Source organism: Hoplias malabaricus, chromosome 7, assembly GCF_029633855.1.
Source record: "Hoplias malabaricus isolate fHopMal1 chromosome 7, fHopMal1.hap1, whole genome shotgun sequence".
In the NCBI taxonomy this organism is placed as follows: domain Eukaryota; kingdom Metazoa; phylum Chordata; class Actinopteri; order Characiformes; family Erythrinidae; genus Hoplias; species Hoplias malabaricus.
The window spans coordinates 45,503,891-45,527,092 of record NC_089806.1 but is presented as its reverse complement, the minus strand read 5'-3'; the positions used below and the strand labels follow the sequence as shown (position 1 = coordinate 45,527,092).

General features: G+C 38.5%; 5 protein-coding genes across 5 annotated transcripts in view; 1 reads left to right on the top strand and 4 right to left on the bottom strand.

Annotated features, from left to right (window-relative positions):
* stx7l (syntaxin 7-like) overlaps positions 1 to 23,202 on the bottom strand; it is a 300,211-nt gene that overhangs the window by 67,603 nt on the left and 209,406 nt on the right. The gene's annotated exons all lie outside the window — the stretch shown is intronic.
* LOC136702430 (trace amine-associated receptor 4-like) lies at positions 1,730 to 2,725 on the bottom strand. Its single transcript, XM_066677485.1, has one exon. The coding sequence runs from the start codon at positions 2,723 to 2,725 to the stop codon at positions 1,730 to 1,732; it is 996 nt and encodes a 331-aa protein (XP_066533582.1).
* On the bottom strand, positions 13,560 to 14,477 carry taar1b (trace amine associated receptor 1b). Its single transcript, XM_066677936.1, has 2 exons — positions 14,264 to 14,477; positions 13,560 to 14,146 (listed from the first exon to the last, which is right to left on the bottom strand). The coding sequence occupies exons 1-2, from the start codon at positions 14,475 to 14,477 to the stop codon at positions 13,560 to 13,562; spliced, it is 801 nt and encodes a 266-aa protein (XP_066534033.1).
* Positions 16,818 to 17,801, top strand: taar11 (trace amine-associated receptor 11). Its single transcript, XM_066677935.1, has one exon. It carries the CDS (start codon positions 16,818 to 16,820, stop codon positions 17,799 to 17,801), a length of 984 nt encoding a protein of 327 aa, XP_066534032.1.
* Positions 19,936 to 20,973, bottom strand: LOC136702388 (trace amine-associated receptor 1-like). The gene has a single exon (XM_066677428.1). It carries the CDS (start codon positions 20,971 to 20,973, stop codon positions 19,936 to 19,938), a length of 1,038 nt encoding a protein of 345 aa, XP_066533525.1.

Here is a 23,202-nt window from a genome sequence, read left to right as displayed (position 1 = left end):
TGTGTACATTTTCACTAATAATAAAAATGATTAATAAAAATAATTAAGTGTAAAAGCAGACACTCTCATTTTCAGAGCTGTCACACTGTTTGGTTTTTGCTTGGCTCTCTAATTTTGCCTCTCTTGCTGTATTTGTTGTACACTGTTTGAGAGTACAATTTAAATGACAAGAAATGTTGTGCGGAAAATGTATAATAGGAATCCTCAGGGTCTGGAAATATCTTTTTTATATAGCACATATCATAGGCTTTGATGTGTTAATCCTGTGAGGTTAAACAACCATGTGTAACCACACCAGGCCAGAACCTCCACATCCGGCATCTTCGTCCCCAATGATCATCTGAGACCAGACACCCAGCCCACTGCTGCAACAGCCGGTTTGCATAACCAAAGAATTTCTGCACAAACTGTCAAAAACCGTCTCAGGGATGCTCATCTGCATTCTCACTCTCTTCATACACCTGACTGGAGTGCGTCGTCATAACAGATTTTATCTGGCAAATGCTCACATTCGATGGGGTATGGCATGTTGGAGAGGTGTTCTCTTTATGGATGAATCCCGGTTTTCACTGTACATGGCAGATGGCAGACTGACGTCATGTGGGACAGTGGTTTGTTGATGTCAGCGCTGTGAATCAAGTGGCCCATGATGGCAGTGGGGTTATGGTAAGGGCAGGTGTATGTTATGGACAACGAACACAGGTGCATTTTATTGAAGGCATTTTGAATCCACAGAGACACCGTGACAAGATCCTGAGGCCCATTGTTGTGCCATTCATCCATGGCCATTACCTCATGTTGCATCATGATCTTTGCACAGCCATTTGAGAGGAATGGACTAACATTCAACAATCAACAACCTGATCAACTCTAAGCGAAGGAGATGTGTTGCACTGTGTGAGGCAAATGGTGGTCACACCAGATACTGACTTTTTATTTGACCCCTGAACCACCCCAATACAGTAAAAGTAAACGTTTTAGAGTGGCCTTTTATTGTGGCCAGCCCAAGGCACACCTGTGTAATAATCAAACTGTCTAATAAGCATCTTGATATGCCACATCTGCGAGGTGGATGGATTATCTTGGCAAAAGAGAAGTGCTCACTAACACTATTTTAGACAAATCAGTGAACAATATGTGAGAGAAAAAGGCCTTTTGAGTACATAGAAAAAGTCTTGAGGCCAGCTTATGAAAAATGGGAGCAAAAAAAAATAAGTGTTGCATTCATATTTTTTTCAGTATAGTATTCTAAATCAAGGCCACACTGAAATTATACACATTATGGAACTACGGCTTTGATCTGGTTAAAATATTTCTATCAGTGATGAACATTTTGTTAGAAAGGTAGGAGGGCAAAATTTTGTGTGAGCTCAGTGTTGAAAGAGAGCCTTAACCCCTTTCTCCCTACAAAAAAGAAATAAACTACCAAATGTATTAAATACCTCATTTTATTTATTCCGGCTTGGACCTGCCATTTACTGTATAACCTGTTAAGAACATGTGTATCACAAAGGTAAAACAGATATAAAACGTAGGAGTTTAATTATTTCATATTTACTGAATATTATAAGCTATAATTGTTAATGTTTTGTTATACAAATAACACAGCATTGTTTCTTTTGCGATGTGATTGACTAAAAAGCATTTTAAGTCTTTACAACGAGCTCCAGTATATGTGGTATAATAACTTATTCTATACTGAGTTACTGAAATTACAGAGATGAAAAATTTATTTTGTTAAGATTATCTTAAATGCTTTCCGAAATCGAGGATAGAAGAAGCCGTATATCAGAGGATTAAAAGCAGAATTAAAGTAACCAAACCACACCAGGGTATCAAAAACTACTACAGGAGTTAAGAATTCTATAAAAGGATCTGTTATGGTGGCAATGAAAAACGGCAGCCAGCAGATTAGGAAAGCTCCCATAACGATAGCCAGGGTTTTAGCTGCTTTTCTCTCCCTCTGCTCTGATGAGTGACTCTTCATTTCATTCAAGGTTATAGCCATCATATCAGATATTATTTTGGCTTGTTTATTTGCAACGTGGAAGATTTTGAGATAGAGAGAGCTCATAATAGCACCAGGGATGAAGAAATTGGTAAATGAACCAAGAACTGCCCACTGTTTATTAAAAACCAATGCACAGTTTCCCACACAGGAATTCAGCATTAGCACATCTAAACCAAGAGTGTTTACATTTGAAAATACGATCCCAAAACTGTACATGAATGGAATGAGCCATGCAATGCTGACACAGACTACTACATTGGTGTTTGTGACTGTCATCTTATAGGTCAATGGTTCACAAATGGCCAAGTATCTTTCAATAGATACCAAACATAGGTGCATTATAGAGATCATACAAAGTGACATATCTAAGCCAGAGTGCACTTTACAAACAATGTCTCCTAAAAACCAGCAGCCCTCTACTGATCGCACCATACTGAAAGGCATGATCAAACAGCCCAATAAACAATCCACCAGGGCTAAAGAAAGGATGATGAAGTTAGTGGGACACTGCAGGTGTTTAAAATGAGAAATGGAGATGATCACTAACAGGTTTCCTAGGACAGTCAAAAGAATGGTAGATAGCATGAATATATACATTCCTGCTTTAACCACAGAACAGCGATGTATTTGGGGACAGGAGTTGGGCTGATGTGGTAAACAGTAAAACACATACTCCACAACAGCATCAGTCTTATTCAGAATAAGGGTGTCCATTCTGGTGTCCAAGCTACAGGAATATATCCTTTCCCAAAAGAAAATACTTAAAAGACAGTAGAACAAGTGGTAGTAATTACAAAAGCTGTAACTCATGCCAAAAGGTGAAGCAGGTATATACAAGCCTCAAAACAAAACAAATGGACTATGCTCAGCTCCACCACGGCTTATATCTGCTCTACTTATGCTACACCTTCCCAGTTGTCCCATAGCCAAAAATGCATCAGATTCCCATAAGGAAAAGGCAGCACAAAAATGCAGAAAGGTCAAGGGCCTAGCTCTGTATGTCATCAGTTAAGACTAAATAGAGTGATACACCACAAGCATAGTAATAATGTCATGGCAGTAGGTTAAGCTTAATGCAGTTTGACAATATTTATTTAGGAAAAATACAAAGGAAGAAACTACATTTCCAATATTGCTGAGTAACTATTAGTCACCACTAGACAGGACCATGTAGGGTGTGCGTGCCAAAATGACACAACTGCAGTGTTTGAGTTTTGTGTGTTTATTTTGCGTGTGGTCATGCCCCGCCAATGTTTTATAACATGCTTCATAAAAACACATAATTTGCGAACATTTGGTATTCATTAACATACATAACAGTTTTGTGTGTTTATTTTGCTAGTATGGGCCACGCCCTATAGTTTGGAACGGGGGGGCAAACTCAGAATTTGGGATGGAGTTTGGAGCGGTTTTGAGTGTGTGTAGAACCAGGCCCCCCCGTTAGAAGATTAAATTTAGAAGAGGGAGGAGATGGGGAGGAGGTGGGAGTGACTTGATTTTCACAGAGATTACGTGAGGTTGAAGGGTATAGATAGGCCTGGGGGGAGGAGCGTGGGCGTGGCCCAACTCCCAAAATTCTGTGATAGTATAACTTCAATTTGCTAGTATGGGCCACGCCCTATAGTTTGGAATGGGGGGGCAAACTCAGAGGAATTTGGGATGGAGTTCAGAGCGGTTTTGAGCGTGTGTAGAACCAGGCCCCCAAAAGTTACAGGGAAGCGATACGTTGGTGAGCTTTGAAAAGATCACGGATATGGGATATGGGATGTATAAATGATGTGATTACTACGTGAAAGGATTCGTCGTAAGTGGGACTGAAACCAGTGGCGATTGGCGACCAAACCTGATTCAGTTGTAAACAATGGATCGGATTGGGAGGTACTTTGAGATAATCTAAGCTGGAGGTAGAGTGTAAGAGGTTCATAGGGGCTTATAGGGGAAGGGAGTTTAAAGAGAAATATTTGAGAAGAATTGTGAAATTGGAAACGAGACAGAGAGTCAGCAATAGGGTTAATGTGACCAGGAATGTAAACTGCTTTTAATAGAAATTGATGGACGACTGAGTGCCAAGTGAGGCGGCGGACGAATGGCATGAGACTGAGTGAACTGGAGCGTCCTTTATTAATAATATGAACGACTGATTCATTATCTGGATGGAGAAGGATGACTCGGCCAGTCCATTCATGTCCCCAAAGAACTGCAGCAATGACAGCGGGAAAGAGTTCGCGGAGCGCAATGGAGTCACCACAGTCTAGCGCTAGACGGGTGAATTGATCAGGCCAGGAAGATGCTAACCAGTGTCCCTTGTAAAAACCTCCACACCCCACGGACGGGGCTGCGTCGACGAACTAATAAACGTCCTCTTGGTTAGCTAGTGCATCATTATAAAAGAAAGAGATGCCATTCCATCTGTGGAGGAGTAGCAACCAGAATTGTAGCTCTGAAGCGCAGGCTTGGTCCAGGGAGATTAACTGAGAGAGAGAAGAGGCCGAAGAGGCTAGGTGCAGCAAATGAGAGATGAAGGAACGACCTTGTGGGACAACACTCATGGCGAAATTAAGATGCCCCAAAAGGGAGAGGAGTTGTCGTCTGGTGACACGTTGAAAAGTAAGAAATTCAGGGAGGAATTCAGTAATGCGGGCCAGCTTGTCGTGTGGGAGTGAAGCATGAAAAGATGCCCAAGAACTCAAGTGAGGTAGCGGGGCCAATAGTTTTCTCGGAAGACAGGGGAATGCCCAGGTGATGGAAAGCGTAACCACATCAGGCTCAGGGTGGCACGAGAGGCAGCTTGCGAGCTCAGGAAAGTTGACAGGGCTGGAGAGAAAACGGATCAGTCAGCTGTTACCGAACTTAGGCGGCCGCTTGAGCGCAAGAGGTGCATACATGAAGGAACCTGCAGGAAGATACAAAGCAGCCAGCTGAATTGAAATTATTGCAGATCATGGAGCCATTAAGAAAGAACAAGCGTCTACTGCGGGCATCACGGGAGCTAGAACAGGTGATGCGCTGATTGGGGGCCTGGTCAGGGATGAAAGAAAAATTAGGGCCCGGAGTGGGCGCCGGGGTGACCTGGGAGCACGCAAAAGTGGGATGAGAAGGGTTGCCGCACAACCCGCAGGAAAGTGCAGTTTGGCCAGCGAAAATGCGGCAGTAGACCTCCAAGTCGAGTGCACCCCAGTAGGATGGAATATTCCACTGTTGCAAGCGGGCGGCGGCCTGTGCAGAGAAGAGCCGATGGTAGTCGTAAAAACCAGAGCCTCTGAAGCGGACTACGAGGTCGAGAATGTTGGAGAGGTAATCGTCCAATTCCTGCCTGCGGGCAGGGAAGGAGAAGCACACCACGTCGTGATAGAGGGAAAATGCGGGTGCGAATTCGGAAGTTGTGAGGAGCTTGGAAGCTCTGTGCTCTGAAGTCTTCAATGAAAGGGTCACATCCCCCACGTCAATGGAGCGGGGTGCTGTACAGGAAGCTGAGGGAAGCAATAGAGAGGACAGGTCAACGTCCGCACCTTGGAGAATCCGCTGACGAAGGGTAGGCTGCACCAGGGGTGGATTGAAGACACGAGCATTGGAGCAGTGGTGAAGAGAGAGAATGTGGCGTCAGGAGCTCAGGGCACCAGAGCAAGAGGTTGGCTTGCAAAACCTGCGGGATGATAAGGGTAGCGGGTTGGGATGATAAGGGAAGGGAGTTGGGATGATAAGGGAAAAACAGGGTAGGTGGAAGAAGTAGTAGCAGGGAGAGAGTGAGCAGGAAGATCAGAAGCACGTAAAAGGGGAGACAAACGAGAAAAAACGGAAGTCAGGGCAGGGTCGGGCCCAGTAGTGCAGACAGGAGCCAGATCTGTGGCACCAGCAGGGGGCACTGAGCTGGTGAGGGGGGCCCTTGCGGGGCGTCCTCGGCACCGCGTCGCAGGTGCAGTGACGTCATGGCGCGATGGCGTAGGTTGAGCGGGAAAGACCCCATCCTCCAGGGTAGAAGCCGAAAACAGGGAAAAAAGGGGTCCTCTTGTTGACTGAACGAGCGAAGGGGATACCGCGCTCTCAGAGCACTCTCTGGAGGCCCGCCACGGTCCAGTTGGAGATGGACGGAGAAGCGGGAGAAGCCGGATCGGGCCGTACTCGTCCGACGGTGAAGGAGGGCTGCCGAGCGCGATGGTCGCTGGGAAGGAGGAGAAATCGGAGAGGAGCGGTGTCCGCGCGCAGAACCCGCGAGTGTGGAGCCGGAATGACGAGAGCGTGCGGAGGAGCAGCTGAAGTGGCAGGTGAGGCAGGCACGACGACTGCCGAACGCAGTCTCTTAGTGCTGATGACAGGGGTGGCGTTTGGGCGATCGAGTAGGGGAAGGAGAGAAGAGCTCGTGGTCAGAAGCGAGCAGGTCGAGATCCATGGTAGCAGTTGGCAAGTCAGTGACGCAAGCAGGAAGTGCAAGACTAGCGACTTGATTGTCACAGAGATTATGTGAGGTTGCAGGGTATAAACAGGCGTGGGCGTGGCCCAACTCCCAAAATTGTGTTATAGTATAACTTCAATTTGCGTGCGGTCATCCCCCGCCAATGTTTTATAACATGCTTCATAAAAACACATTTAAATGAATTCTTGCAAATTAGGAACACATCCACAGGCACTTATCGCTCTATAAGAGACCACAGATAGAGTCAAATGGGGCAAAACTCATAGAAGGATTTTCTATGTCGTATACATTTGTGAAATAAACAGCACACTTTATTTAGCATAATGAAGTATGATAACCTCAAATAAAACTGCACTGCCACAAGGAGAGATGTTAAAGTCTAAACCAATACATTAACACTCAGAATATCACTACTGTAATAACGTTATTTGTTTTTATTTTTATTTGAGCATGTAATGTCTTACTGCTCTTAGTGTTAATATCTCCTTAAATCTCATTTTCTCAGCTGCCTAAAAACCTTGCACAGTATTAAAAAGTATGAAAGTATGCCTTGCTATACTTTCCCACAAGTGAGCAAAAGATATACATAGAACTAATCTAAATGTGTATATTTAAATGCACTTCAATAAAATTATTTCAGAGACATTTGTTTTCTTTTGCTTTTCTTTTAAGGCTTTTTGCTGCGGTTCCTCAGTCTGAGCGCTTCCTTTTAAGGCTGTCATTTAAAATTCCTGGGCGTGTATTATGGTAATGGGATGTTAATTGTGAAGAAACGTGCATGCCCACATAATTTGCGAACATTTGGTATTCATTAACATACACACGTTCTACTAAAAATCTGGTGTTTACGCAGTGTTCATGAATCTGGCTGTAAGATTTCAGGAATGTCCATTTCTTCGTACATTACGTGCAGTTTGCTCGTGTTTTTTACGAATGTTTCACGATTGAGGCCCAATATCTCCCCACTTTCTTTCTCCTCTGTTTCACTGTAAAGCCTTGTTCAATAGATTTGATTCATACATTTACTTTTAATTTTAAGAGGTTTTAACGTGATTAACCTGTCGTTGGCACCATAGCCACAGAAAGCATATACAAAAATGGATTTCTGTGAGCAAACCTGTGTGTTTAGGAAGTATGTGTAAAGGATTTGCTAAGCTGTTGTCAAATTCAGACCTCTTTTGGCCTACCAGCAGAATGGGTTGTTTTTTCCAATGTGTCTCCCAAGACAACGTCATGCTTTTCCTACTTTTGCAGTTAAGAGTTTTTAGCCAGTCTTCTCATGTTATTTCTTACTTAAGCCATGCCCTAATATGAAGCCACATATTCTTGTATGTTTATAAACATTCACGATTGTTCTTCAGTACATACTACAAAAGCCATATTTCTTGAATATTGATCACTTAATTGGATGGCTTATTACATGTCCTAATACATGGTTCATTTCCTTTCTAGGTATAAGCACTGGGCCTGTTCTATCAGTGTCTGAGCTCAAAGTTATTTTAGACTCTGAGATTTTTTACTATCTAGGATAAAAACTCTGACAGAACAATGTACTTTTGTAAGTTGGTCTAGATAAGAATATCTGCTAAAGGCTTTAAATGTAAATGGTTGCATGGATACATAGATTTATCCACAGTCATAGGCCCCATTTAGGACGCAATAATGTGTGCAGGGCTAATTTCTGAATGACAGTAAAAGTTGAAGGTGAAATTTGTATTGCATAATGGACCATGATGAGGTAATGTTTGTAAGTGCAATACCGATGAGACTGGTTATCATCTCTCACTTTAAATGATGGTACACCCCACAGGGGAGTCGGACTAATCAAAGGTGTTAAAGACAGCAGCTTATTGCTTCACACTTTTAGCTAATTCTGTCCATCTGGAACTACAGAATAGATCTGTGGGTACAATATTGCATCAGCCAGTTTGACATTCCCGTGATAATTAGTGCTACAACATATTATCATGCAACAACTGCAAAGCAATAGTAAACAAAAAGTTAATCAAAACTTTTAGCAAGTTTCTTCACTGATTTATTTATTTTTTTCAGATTAGGAATATGGTCATGGATATTCTGACATTCTGATATTGAAATTGGTGCGGTATAAGTTTCCATTATTTGTAACAATGGTACAATATAAGTACAATATAATATAAGTATAATATAAGTACAATATAAAGCTTAGAAAGCTACATTCACGCACAAAACATGTCTTGGGTGAATGACTGCATCTGCAGATACAAGAGGTGAACAGTTTAAATATAATTTGTCCACAAACCTTGCTTTGATTGAAACATTGCCTTATGGATTGTGAGTAATTTTTTTTATTTGGGCACGAACATTTACAAGATGCTACCAAGAAAAAGGACATATTTTCTGATACCAATCTTTGTATATTTATATACATTAGAAAATTTAGGGTGACATGCCTAGGTCTGAATATGAAATGAGGCTCTTCTTACATCTTTCAGCCACCAGAGGGCAGAATAAATACCCAGCTAGCTGAGGTCACAGGTCAGTATACAGATAAATCTGAAGAAGATACATATACAGATAGATACAGTAGAAGTCTGAGAGATGTGCACAATACCTTTTCCAAACAACTTTTTTAATAATGCTACCAGATCATTCAACTATATTAACTACTGAAATAAGACGACGAAAACAATGTAATCATACAAACCTTGTTTTTTTAAAGAATAGTTTTAGTAAGTAAAATGGGATTAAAAAAATCAGTGGAGTTAATTTTATTGAACCTTTATTAAACTGATTAAATTACACTCCAGCCATACATCCATCCATCCATCCATCCATTATCCATTACAAATTACAAATATATTTAAAAGGTTTTCATTGAACAATTTCATTATATTTTGTAATAGAACATATGTAAAATGGGATGCCTGCAAAGCACTCAAAAATGTAGGCACAATGAGATGTTTATCCTTTTCACATAATCTTTATTTAACTACACTTTTAAAATATTTTGGGAAGGTAGGATACTAAGGTAGGAAAGTTTTGCCATTTTTGGCCATTCTTGCTCAATACAAGACTTAATACAAGCTGCTCAACCCCGTACCATGACAGATGTTGGTTTTAAATTCTTTCACTTTTAACTGGACGTTCTTTCGTCTTTGGCACAACTGAATTTAAACTTGTCATACTTTTATCCCCATAATTAGCAAAGATGTGGAGTTATCTGATCACAGCACATTTACACTGTCTTTCAGACCATCTGAGATTAGCTCAGGCCCAGAAAACCCCAAAGAGTCTCTGAAAAGTGTTCATGTATAACTTTCTCCTTGTATAATAGAGTCTCATGTTGCATATCATGATGTTTTTTCTTAATATAGCAAAACAATGTATTCAGTGATATTGGCTTTCTGAAGTCCTGCAGAGGCCATATGGCTATATTTAAAACATTAGCATGACAATTTCCCATGCAGTACCATGTGAAGGCAAAATGATCATGGAAATTCAGCAGTGCTGTTTGGCATGGACTGGGATTTCTCCAGAGTTTCTGAATCTTTTTACAATATTATATACAATAGGTGGAGTATAATGTTTCTTTTAATATTTTGCAATCTTGGGCCGAGAAATGTTCTTGTTTTAGCTTTTAAACATTTGTCCCCTAGTGGTTGGCCTGCAGAAACCGAGCCTTTGATATATACTTCTGTATTAACCTGTTTTGCTAGTACGGACCACGCCCGTAGAGGCTGAAACGAGGAGGTGAACTCAGAGGTTTTTGGGGAGGAGTTCAGAGCGGCTTATGAATGCGTATGAAGCCGGACCCCCCATTGGATAAATTAATATGAGAAAAGGGTGGAGACGGGGTGGAGGTGAGAGCAAGTTTTAAAACAGGAGACTCAGTGGGTTTGATAATGGCCGAACACGGCTCCGAATATGGGGATCAGCAGGAATGACCCAGCGCGGAGGAGTGAGCTGACGTAGTGAAGCAGTCGAGTCGAGATCCTTCTCCTGAACAAAATGAAACGAGTTTGTCTGACGTGGAAATGACGTGAATTTGTGGGGTATATATAGGGCTTCGGGTGTGGTCCTACTCCTAAAATTATGTAGAGAAATGCTTGAAAATGGAGTGACTTTAAATTTTTCTATAAGGTTTTCACTCTTATTTTGCCCCATCACAACTTTTTTGTGAACATATTCTATGTACTGTTGTTTTCTGAATATATTCTTAAGCGAAATAACATTACAAATTCTTGTTTATATTGACTGTATTTCACAAAAGGGTTTTTGTATTTACTTGATATCTGAAAGGCCAGCAGGATGAACTCTGAAATCAGCAGAGGTAACTGCATATGGCAGATTTTCCCAAAAGGCATCTCAATTCAAAATAAATTTCTCTGCACATGCTTGTAATTAATTCATAAAAGTAAAGGGTATTTGAGGCATAGACACAAAAACACTGGGTTGAAATGTAGCTTAAATGTTACAAGGAATAACTTGCTACTAACCCCAGGTATTATGGTAATGACTGTCAGGGATTAAAAGATTGCTATAAATAATTTAAACCAATGTAGTATTTAATAATATAATGTGCATTTTAAATGTAGAAATGTAATTTTATTTTTAATTGGAATATATTTGTATATATTTATGATTTTATGACTGATCATCATTGAATGCAGATGATGAATATACCATTAATGATGTAATGTTTGTCTTTGAAAATATCTAGGTTAATACCTGGGAGACTGATTAACATTTCTCACTCAGTTAACTCTCCCAGGCATCAGACTAATCAAAGGTGTTAAAGACATTACAAAACAACTTATTGTCTTGACACTTGTCTAATTTTGTTCATCTGAAACCACAACATTAACATCTCCCTAATGACTGGTATCATGTGTATTACATCTTCAAAGTAGAAATGTTAGGCCTCGGCATCAGACATTGAATAGGAATATTAAATGTTTGTATTAATTTCACAATAATGTCAGTTAAACCACAAACATGACAATTAAATTAACATATTATACAATCCTGTACTGAAAAATATATGAGTACCTAATCTGTCAGCATTTCTTTGGAAATTAAGGGCATTAATCAGAGAAAATAATTTGTTCCTCTTTACCACAGTAACTCTATTATTCTTGGAGAGCTTTAGACTAGATGTTGGGATATATCTATTAGGATTTGATGGCATTTAGCCACAAAAGTGTGGTCAGGTACTAAAGTTGTATGATCATTTCGGGAACACAAATGCTACTTCAATTCCTCCCAAAAGGTAATATATGGAGATTCATCAATACAAGTAAACCAAGTTCCAGTGTTCCACCGCTCAAAGCTGTTGTGTTGCATAATGATAAAGCCCATATATCCACTGATATATGCTCCAGGTAATTTCAATCTATTGGCCAAGGCTTTTTATATGGGGATTATACAAAGTCTTCATGAGCAACTTAATGTCTATATTCACTTAAAAAGGAAACATTTTCAATGATAATTCTCCATTGACACTAAAATAAAACAATACTTTATCCATGTCTAGTAAACAGGTTAATTGTATTAAAAGAGATTATTGCAAAATTGTAAAGATTTTGTAACCCTAGTTTATGCAAGAGAAAATGAATTTCCAGAATGATCTTTGTTTACTGATATTACCTCCAAGGAGATATTGCAAAATGTTTTGTCTGAACTTAAACCTCAAGTCAAATCAGTCAGTAGGAAAACAGCTGAGGGACATTCCTATTGGAACATCTTCAACTTTGACCTTAGGTTATCTGGGTAATTTTGTTTATGGAACTGCACCCAATTACTGGACATATGACAACAAACAACAACTGTTTGAGATATGTTGTTTTCCAAAGACATATGAGTACAAACACAGATAATGTTTTACAACTAATAAAATCACATTGGTGAAATAAAAATGATCAGATAATATAATATTCATATTTAATAACCTCCACTGTTATGTGACCATCTACTCAAACACAGGCCTTAAATCTGAAAAAGTGACCTGGTTTCACAGGAGCAAAGAACACCCTCCAGTGATTCATTGTTTCTCTAGTTTGTACCTCATGTCTCTGAACATTAGGTGGCAGCAAAATAAAACTAAACTAACCAAAGCATCACATTAATCCAGAAAATATCTCCATTAATTACATTTGATACATGTAAATGCATCATTATATAAATTGAGTACTCTAATAATATATCAAGGATAACATGCTAACAAAATGAAAAAACCTCTGAATGTTCATACCTTCATAACTCTGCACTATGTGTTGAAAATAAAGAAGCAGGTTTTGGGCTGTGTACTGGAACATAGCTCTGATCTTTCATTCTTACAAACAATACAGAAAATTTCTTACTACAGAGAAAATAAACTTTTAAGGAGATAATTTTAAATGACTTGTACAAGTTTAATATGTCAACTTATTTTCTTCCATATTTTAGCATACCTTCATTGACAAACTTATGAGAACCAAGAATTTCTCATGTATGGACCAAGAGCCAAGAGTTTATTCAAAGATTTCGAAACAGCAACTAGAGTCAAGCCTTCATTACTTGAAATATTAGTTCTGAAACACAATTTATGAAATGAGGAACAATATGACCAAAAAAGTAAACATTAAATTTTTACACATATACAGTAATTTGGGACATTTTTGGGACATTTAGCACATTCTTGAACACATAAAAATATAAAAGATATAACAAGTAATAAAATATAAAATAATTGACTGTTACTACATCCAGTGATATCAAGTCTGGCACACTGTTAATTCTCTACTTCCTAACTAAATATTTTCCAATCATGGAATACCTATAGGCTTTTTTCAGTTTGTGTCACCTGTCCTACACCTTCCTATATCTTGGCAGCATTTAGCTATCAGGAGGTGTCAAACAAGTCATGTCAAACAACACATGAAAGATGTGTAACAAAGTGTAACAAATATTTCCAGTGAATATTTTTAAGGATATATTTACTGAGGAAATCAGCAAGATACAAACAGAAGACCTATTGTATTTAATGTTTACAGAAGCATTTGAAATCAGCACTGATCACAAAGTCCAACCATGCATTTATTTCCCTTCCTAATAGAGGATTATATACAGTGTTGCACTAAAGCACACTTTTCCAGTGGAATTATGCCCAGGCAGTAATCATGAGTACAGCTGAATTCTGCAACTATTTCTGTGAAATAGTTCCCCACTTAAGATTATTTTCAAAGCTTTCCTGAACCAAGGATATAGAAATGCATAAATAAAAGGGTTCAGAGTTGAGTTCAAATATCCAAACCAAACTAAGGCATCTATTAATGTTGGTGGTATGCTGAAGTCAATGAAAGGATCTATAATATTGCAGAGGAAGAAGGGGGTCCAGCAGATGAGGAAAACTCCAACCACAACGGCGAGAGTCATTGTACCTTTTCGAGTGCGATACCTGAATTCTCCTGACTTATTGCTGGTCATCCTCAGCTGATTTGTCAGAAAGTCAATGGACCTTGCTTGCCCTCTTGCAACGACAAATATTCTGGAGTAGATGCCAAACATGATCAAGCCAGGGATGAAGAAGGAGACCATAGAGGTGACCACAGCAGAAGCCCGACTGAAGAAAACGTGACAGCCACCTATGCAGCGCACATGAGTGTCATAGAAGGCCTCTGCACCTTTGAGGTTGAGTCCAGTGAAGACCATCGTGTAGGCGAAGACAGCTGAGATGACCCAGCTGGTGGAGACCATGCACAAGACTGTGGCAGAGCGAACACGTGAACGATAGGTTAGAGGGCTGCACACAGCGCAAAAACGTTCTGCAGAGATACACATTAAGTGGAAGATTGAAGCTGTACTCAGCATTATGTCCATACCTGTGTGCAGCTTGCATATAATGTCTGCAAGGTACCAGCAGCCATGTACAGAACGCATGGCACTTAGAGGCATGACAAATATGCCCAGCATGAAGTCACACATGGCCAGAGAAAGGATGAGATGGTTGGTTGGTGTGTGCAGCTGTTTGAAGTGTGCTATGGAAACTATAACCAGTAGATTCCCTGTGATGGTCACCAAGATAGTAATTGCCATGGTGATAAATATAAAAATCTGGACATGGAGAGGTCTCAGAATTTTCCTGCAGGATCCATTGATGGAGTCATAACAGAATAGAATGTCTGATGGATTTGAGATATTTTGATAGTCCATTTTGCTCTGTCCTGTTAGGGGAAAGAGAAGCCAAAACAACAAAAAAGTAACTGCCGAATACACTTACACATACAGCTATTTGAATAGTTATTTGAAGAAAGAACAACTTACATTTAACAATTCCTTATGCACGGATCTTCAAGCTTCTTTTTGTGATCCTATGAACTGGAACTAGAGCCTATTTAGTTGATCTGAATGAGTTACTGTTTTTGGCCGCATGAATTTCCTTTGGGAATGCATAAATATTGCAGTCCGTGGAGTCAGGATGTACTCCATAAAAGGGTTATGTCCAAAAATGCCTTTTCCCAAGAGTATAGAACTCTTGTCTAGAGTTCACAAGGACCTCTGTGTAAAATACTGAGGAGTACAAGGCCTTTAGTATATTTAAAATTAACAGCTTGTCAAATGTAAAGAACTGCCCATCCCCTCTACTCGTCTCAACCAAATCCGACACTGAGTGGATGTGGCACTCATCAGTCAAATATACCATTATAAAAAGCCATTCATTATGTCCCTCATTGTATTTGTGCATGGGGAAGCAATCATGCGTCAGAAAGGAAAAACTGAGGTGCATAGTTCCTCATAATATTTCGCTTGTGTACAGTCTGAGTTCGATTCTTCTGAACAGTGCAAACATCTCTATGCAACCTAGCAATCGTGTTCAGGCCACTGCCAGAGGAACAGTGCCAGTAAAGAGTCACAACCCACGCAAACAGGCACACACAATGAGACACAGATGTTTAATGTTGACACTCAAATGGCCAGATACTGATTAAAAAGCCTGCATGCATCTGATTGCAGTTTATGCCGCATGACCAAGTTCACTAACTCAATTGTAGCACAAAAAACAATGTTTCACATAACACGTCACATTTGCTTTAATCTGTTGTGTGAATCTGTGCTTTTAGAAAATATAGGTGAAAGGTAAACAGGCTGGTGGAAAAATACACTCTTATCTTCAACTTATCCATCCATTTCTAAGCAGTATTATTTAGAAACACTGTTGCGACTTGCAATATTTGATTTGGTTTAGAATTTTATCAGCATCATCATTTAAAGTGATGATACTTAATATTTTTACCTTTAAATTACTGATTCATAAACATTGTGATGCTCCACTGAGCTGTAATAAGAATAGACCCTTTGTTGTTACTAGCACTGCAAAAAAGTGCACTATGTATCTTTTATAGAAGGGTAGGAAACCACCCCGATTCCTTCCTTCTCACTGATTTCAGTACAATAAAAAGTAAATTAAAGAAGATTATTTTTTAAAAATCTGTGTTTAACACTAAATCAAAATATAATGATAGACTGGAAGGATGTATGGAAGCCTGTTCAGTGGCCAAATGTTAAAACAGATAAAAGTATCTACTACCTGTCTCAATGTTAGGCTTAAGGACAGTAATGAACAATAACCATTTTTTCCTGTGGGTCTCAAGGAAACACTTGCCTTGTAAGCTGCAAACCAATGGCACGCCACTCTAGCCACATGAGAACAAATATGTGTGTTTGATTGGTTTACAAGTAATAAGGTCTATACAGACAAAAGGTTTGTCTCCATTTACATATTTATATGTACATATGTTTTGGACTGGTGTTCAGTCTGAATTTAACAAGCCATTCTGAGGTAAGGTAATGGAAATGATCCTAAAAAGGTTGATGTACATCAGAATGACTTTCTTTTCTTTGGCTTTAATTGTTTTCATTGTATTGTCTTTTGTTGTTTTGATGATAAATATTTCATATTTTTACTCATGTTGTATATATTTCAAGTGACATATTTATACATTGACCTCTGTCACCGTAATACATGTAATATATAATTTTGAATTTTTCTAAGACTGACTATTTAAAACTTATGTACCATGATATATTAAAAAATATTTAGTTTCAAGGAACTGACTTTACAATATCTGTTGTAAAAACCAGAGTTTTTTAAATATACCTTTGTCTTATTTAATGAAAAAACAAAACAACGAAAAGTTTAACCAGTGTGCTCATTACATCATTTGAATTTAATAGAATGAGTTTAAGTGTGTTAAACTTTTAAGACATTTTATTCACTTTGTTTTGCAAATATCCAGTGTCTATACAACTATGGATTACATAAATCCACAATTTACAATGTTCATTTTATTCTTGCATTCTGTAAATGAAATCCTGGTCAATTCACTTTGGAAATCAACATAGTTTTCTTTATGTCTACAGGATTGGGCTCTCAAAATGAACTCGAGTTTTCCAAGATTGGTTGAGGCAGTGACTCTTTGTTTCATGTCACTAAATGAATCGTGCCCTCGTACGGTTTATACTTTGGCTTTACGTGGTCCCCTGTATCTCCTCTTTGCTGTGATTGTTATTCTGATCGTAATTGGAAACCTGTTGGTCATCTGCATTATAATATTCTCCCAGCACCTCCATACATCCACAAACTTCCTAGTTCTGTCTCTGTCTGTTGCTGGGCTTCTCCTTGGCGTTGTTGTGATGCCTTTCAGTATGGTACGTTCACTGGAGACCTGCTGGTACTTTGGAAAAGTCTTCTGCAACTTCCACTCCACTGTGGACATTATCCTGTGTAACACCACAGTATGGCACCTCACATTCATTTCTATTGACAGATACCTGGCGGTGTGCCATCCAATGGAGTACCAGAAACAAATGACCAATCGGCTTTGTGTCGCCATGATTATGTCCAGCTGGAGTCTCTCCTCTGTTTTCGGCTTTACCATCACACTTTTGGATCCAGAGATCAAAAGGAAAGAGACTTTTCATATGAACTGTTTTGGGGGGTGTTTTGCTCTGCACACCAAAGAAATTGGGGTACAATATTCCATCATTTTCTACTTTATACCTGTTTCTATAATAGTGACTGTGTACAGCAGGATTTTTTTTGTAGCTGTAAGACAGTCCAAGCTCATTCACAGTTACAATTATAACCCAAAAGCCCCGCTAAAGTCTAAAGGTTTTAAAGCTACTAAGACACTTGCTGTAGTCATTGGAACTTTTCTGGTCTGCTGGACCCCATTTTTTATGTGCAATATTATAGACCCAATAATAGATCATTCAGTACCACCACTATTGTATGAAGTGTTTATGTGGCTCGCTTACTTAAACACCATGTTTAATCCTATAATATACTCATTTTTTTACAGATGGTTTAGAGAAACCTCTAAAAATTTTTGGGAAAGATTATTAAATATTTTAATTTAAATGTAATGTGGAATAAATTTCCTCTAAATGCATATACACAGTTTTACTAATTTCTTATAAAATATATGTATTTACTAAGCACTATTTATTCCTAACAAGTGTATGCAGACCAGTAGAGGGACTTATATTAATATGTTGCATTTAAAATGCTATTCTTTTAGTGGCAAAAGGTTTGCTAGCTTATGTTGTGGAAATTACATTAGTCTCAATTTCTCTCATTAATAATTAATCTGTGATCATATACTAGTTTTAACTGGCTGTTTTTTATATAAAAAAAACTGTAAGTACAAATATTTACACTCTCTGTATTGCTAAATCAAACAGAGTGGGACTTGATTAGATACACGGCCTGTATCCATGACACACTGTCAAACAAGCAACAGCACAACAAAGAGTGCTTTAGACAGCAGGTAGATACCTTTTATTTATTTAAGAAGAGTGTTTTAATTTCCTCTCTCCACATTATATCCTCATTATATAATAACACTTCAGGTTTAGTGACATGATGTACATTTAAATGTATATAAGCAAACATATGACAATGAAAAGGCAGTTTGTAAACAGTTACATAACCATTAAAAACATTATCTCTGTGATGTGTACCATTGTGATTTCAGAGCTAAGCACAGTAATGAAGTGTCAAAAACAACACAATTTAACTGTATTTTAGTTTGATTAAAATGGAGAAGTATAGTGTGTAATGATATTTGAATTAATAGACTTAAAATAATGTACATTGTATTTCAGGTTTTGTTTGTTTTTTGTACTTTTTCAGTAACTCTGCATAAAATATTTATTTGATTCAGAAGTCCACAAGGCCTGTGACTGAGTGTTCTGCAGTTCAACATTTATAGGTTCCCCATGGTACTACTGAACTAAAAATAAAACATATCATCATTGTCCAATTAAAAACCTTTATCTCCATGTGTGTGGATGTTTAGTTTACTACATCATCTGAACACAGAAGGCTGTCCCTCACACTGTGTGGAAATTTCATGATGAATGGACGAAAGAAATTCTCCAAATTTACTTGGAATAAATTCTTATACAATTGTGTGTGTGTGTGTGTGTGTGTGTCACCCACCCTGGCAACAAATTAAACAAAATTGATGCATTAATGATGCAAAGACTAAGAGATATGTTAGCGTCTTTCCATTCAGGCTCAGTGAGTAGGTCAAAAGTCTGGGGTCTATTTTAGATACTAAATCTTCACCGAGTTTTTCAGAACTTTCTTATCTCAGTCAGACGCTGAAAAGCTGATAATCAGAGGATTAGAAGACTGTAATGCTGTTTTTGTAGAATGCCTCAAATATAGACAGGAATGTTTATTTTGTGTATTATTAAGATTTGTATGTGTTAAATTTCTTATTGTTATTTGTTTATATATATATATATATATATATATATATATATATATATATATATATATATATATATTTGTTTATTTTAACAATCCCACTTACTTTAAGTTTGTCTTTCTTTATGAGGTAACTTTAACAAGGGAACTGTTTCAGAACCAGTCAGCCAGGTGTGCTCAGAATATATTTTCAAAGTGTCAAGACACAACAGTTGGCAGAGTATATCATGAGACATTTAGCTTAAGTTTGCTTCTTAACCAATAAGCATAAGTTTTTTTATATACATATATTGTGCCCTCTCACTTATCTGTATAATATGAAAAATAATTAGATTATATTTCACACTAAGTTGTCATTTTACTGGGCTTATCTAGGAGTGGACAACACTGATGGTCCAACAGGGACTGTTTGTAATTTACTCCATCACCATGTTTCTATACAGCTGTGACAACAAACAGAAAACAGATTTTTTTTAAAACATTGTCCAATATTTTCCAAAATGTCATGTGTAAACACACTTATTTAATATTTTGTAACTCTGTCAGTGAAATCAGATTTATTTAAATACAGCATTCAATAAATATTTAGCTTGGTTAATTTTCTACATGTATATTTAACATCTTCCTTTCTTTTGGGGATATAATGCAAAACATCACCAGTTAAAAGACATATCAGTGCTTGTCAAAATGGCAGTGACCACTGTATGCTGGCATATCCAGAGACAGATGGTAAGTATATTTGTAAGTTTAAGTGCAATATTCACAGTGACACAGAATTTAAAACAATTTGGTGCGTGATGAATTAGTCTGAAAAATGCCACCTGAGAGAATGACTCTAAAAGCATGCCTGAACCAACTGTAGAAAAAGGCATATACTATAGGATTGCATGTTGAGTTGAAATACCCAACCCAAAGGAACAATTCGGATAGCAGAGGTGGCACTGAGTATCCAGTGAATGGGTCAATGGAATTACAAAGAAAAAATGGTACCCAGAATGACAAGAAGACCCCCATGATGATAGCTAAAGTTTTTGTGGCTTTCCTTTCCGATCTGCTGATGTTAGCCTTCCCTTCTGCTCTTTTAGTCTGAATGTTAGTACTGTGGATGGCGCGAGCTTGCCTTTGAGCTGTGTGCAGTATTTTTACATACACACCAAGCATGATTAGGGCAGGGATGTAAAAGCAAAGCATTGAAAATATAACGCCACCCATTTTAGCTTGAAACACCATACAGCTGCCTTTACAGGCAAAGTTACTGTAGTAAAATTCTTGATTGCCCAAAATATTGAGCTCTAGAAATATCATTCCAAAGCCCACTAAGATAGAAATGCTCCAACAAACACTGATCATAAACAGAGTGGTATTCGGGGTAATTTTACTATGGTACAGCAGGGGGTGGCAAACTGCATAATATCGATCTAATGAAATGATACACAGGTTTAGAATAGAAGCAGTGCACACAGTCACATCAAGACTGCTGTGTATTTTACAAAATAAATTCCCCAAATACCAACAAGTTTCCACAGAGCGTATCATGCTGGGAGGCATCACAACTCCTCCGACAAGCAGGTCAGCTACAGCCAGAGAGAGAATTAGGTAATTGGTTGGTGTATGCATCTGTTTAAAATGAATCACGGTTATGATTACTAGAAGGTTTCCGATCACTGTAAGAAGACAGGAGATGCTAAATAGGATATACAGCAAAACACGAACTTCCAGAGGATAATTCAACTTCAGACAAGAGCCGTTAAGAGAATCAAAACAAAGCGAGGGCTTCTCGATGATCCCATTTTGAATAAAGTTGATGTTGTCCATCTACAGCATGCGCTCAGCCTTCCTATTCTAGTGAATAAAACATTCACATAAAAATGTTCAAACAGTCATTAGTTTCAACAAACTATTTATGTCATATTACATTTTTACCCCATAACACTACATCTATATTCTTGCTAAAACAGTTTGTGTAATTCCTAGAAGGCATGTGCAAATTTCACCCAAACAGCAATTTTCATAATTCCTGTCACAATCTTAAAATAAGAGATTCACATATGTATCTGCCCAGTATCATACCTCTTCCTGGACCATGTATTGGAGCCAGGCTTCGGAGAGGAATGACCCAATTTATTGTCAAGCTCAGCCAACCATCAAATCAGCTAACCCCATGGTTACCTTCCCCTTGGGCAACATTTCACATTTTTGAAAATTACATAATTAAGCAATGATACATGGAAGGGAGTGCTATAACATGAGATATTAACATTGGTTTGCTGCAGTCATAGGAATGAGACCATAGTAAGTGTTGAAGATCAGTACAACTGTGCCAATATCACACATTATTGCACACAAATATTACTGTGTATCATTGTTTTAGTATATTATAGTATATTAGTATATAGTGTATTATAGTGTGTAATATTGTGAATATAACATTCATAACAAGTTCCATTATTGTCATGTGTTGTTAGATTTAAAGATAAAAAGGACAGAAATATTTATTGTTCATCAAAATTCCACAAGTTAAAATAGTTCCATTCTAAAACACATTTCTTCTAGCCCCTTTTTAACCAAATGAACTCTGGTTCTTGACCTGTATCCAGTCAGGATAGTTAGAATCTCCAGTGAATTGGCCTGTGTTTGCACTAGTTTTGATGAGTCAAGAAAGTGTCACGGTTTAGTCCACTTTTACCATTGAGTACAGATATGTGATACACATATAAATAAGTTCAAAGTAAGTCTTTAGGAATATGGTTCCAGAGCCATCTTCCTGAGCTTGTGAGTAAGAGCAGTGTAGAAAATTAATTTTAAAAAAACTTTAGTCTTCCCAGACACAGTCCCAAAAAACAGACAGGTGGTGCATTTTCCTGTTTTTATTTCTTTATGATGTTGTTTTCAAATCTGAAAGTGGATAATGGGCTGGCTGCACCATTACTCTTTAGTCGCTGTGCTCTTTCTTGAGCTTTTTTAGCTTGACGGCTCACAGATGACATCACAGTTTGTGAATCTACTATCCTATGTTTCCAGGTGGGAATGGATTTGTGGTTCTGGAACCTATGTAAATTGGTGGAAATGCAGAGAATGATTTAAAATTAGGTGCGAGAGTGGGAACACAATCAGTTCCACATTGTTGCTCTCTTGTAAGCACTGGCGTTGTTGCCATTTTACATGTGAATGTATGGAGTAATGCTTCAAGAGTTTCGATCAGAGGACCATTACCATTCAATGCAAGCACTCCAAGAACATCTCTGAGTCAATCACACTCTGGGTTCTGAAGTAACTGATGTATAACCTGAAGTAAATGCTACCGGAATCACAATTACAGAAAATGAATGCACCAATACTCAAAAACAATATGTCATGTTATGTAGAAGCATTCAATGATACCACCAGCCCTTCACTGAAGTCATATACTGACTTGTAACTCTCACGCTAGACTACAGACCTATAATAGGGCAAAAATGTTGCACAAAGTATTCAACGAATACATCCATCCATTATCTGTAACCGCTTATCCAATTTAGGGTCGCGAGGGGTCCAGAGCCTACCTGGAATCATCGGGCGCAAGGCGGGAATACACCCTGGAGGGGACGCCAGTCCTTCACAGGGCAACACAGACACACACACATTCACTCACACCTACGGACACTTTCGAGTCGCCAATCCACCTGCAACGTGTGTTTTTGGTCTGTGGGAGGAAACCGGAGCACCCGGAGGAAACCCACGCGGACACGGGGAGAACACACCAACTCCTCACAGACAGTCACCCGGAGCGGGAATCGAACCCACAACCTCCAGGCCCCTGGAGCTGTGTGACTGCGACACTACCTGCTGCGCCACCGTGCCGCCCTCAACAAATGATCTGGAAATTGTACCCTCATTTCCCAGCATAGCTACAGGTGTCTGTTTAAAAGAAAAAAAACTGCGTCAACTGTGAATAATAAAATTCCCCATTGTATTGTTAACCACCATCTCATGCACTTCATAAACTTCATTTAAGGCCACAGCTGCCCCAAGGGAGAGGAAAAAACAAAACAAGAACCTTTGATG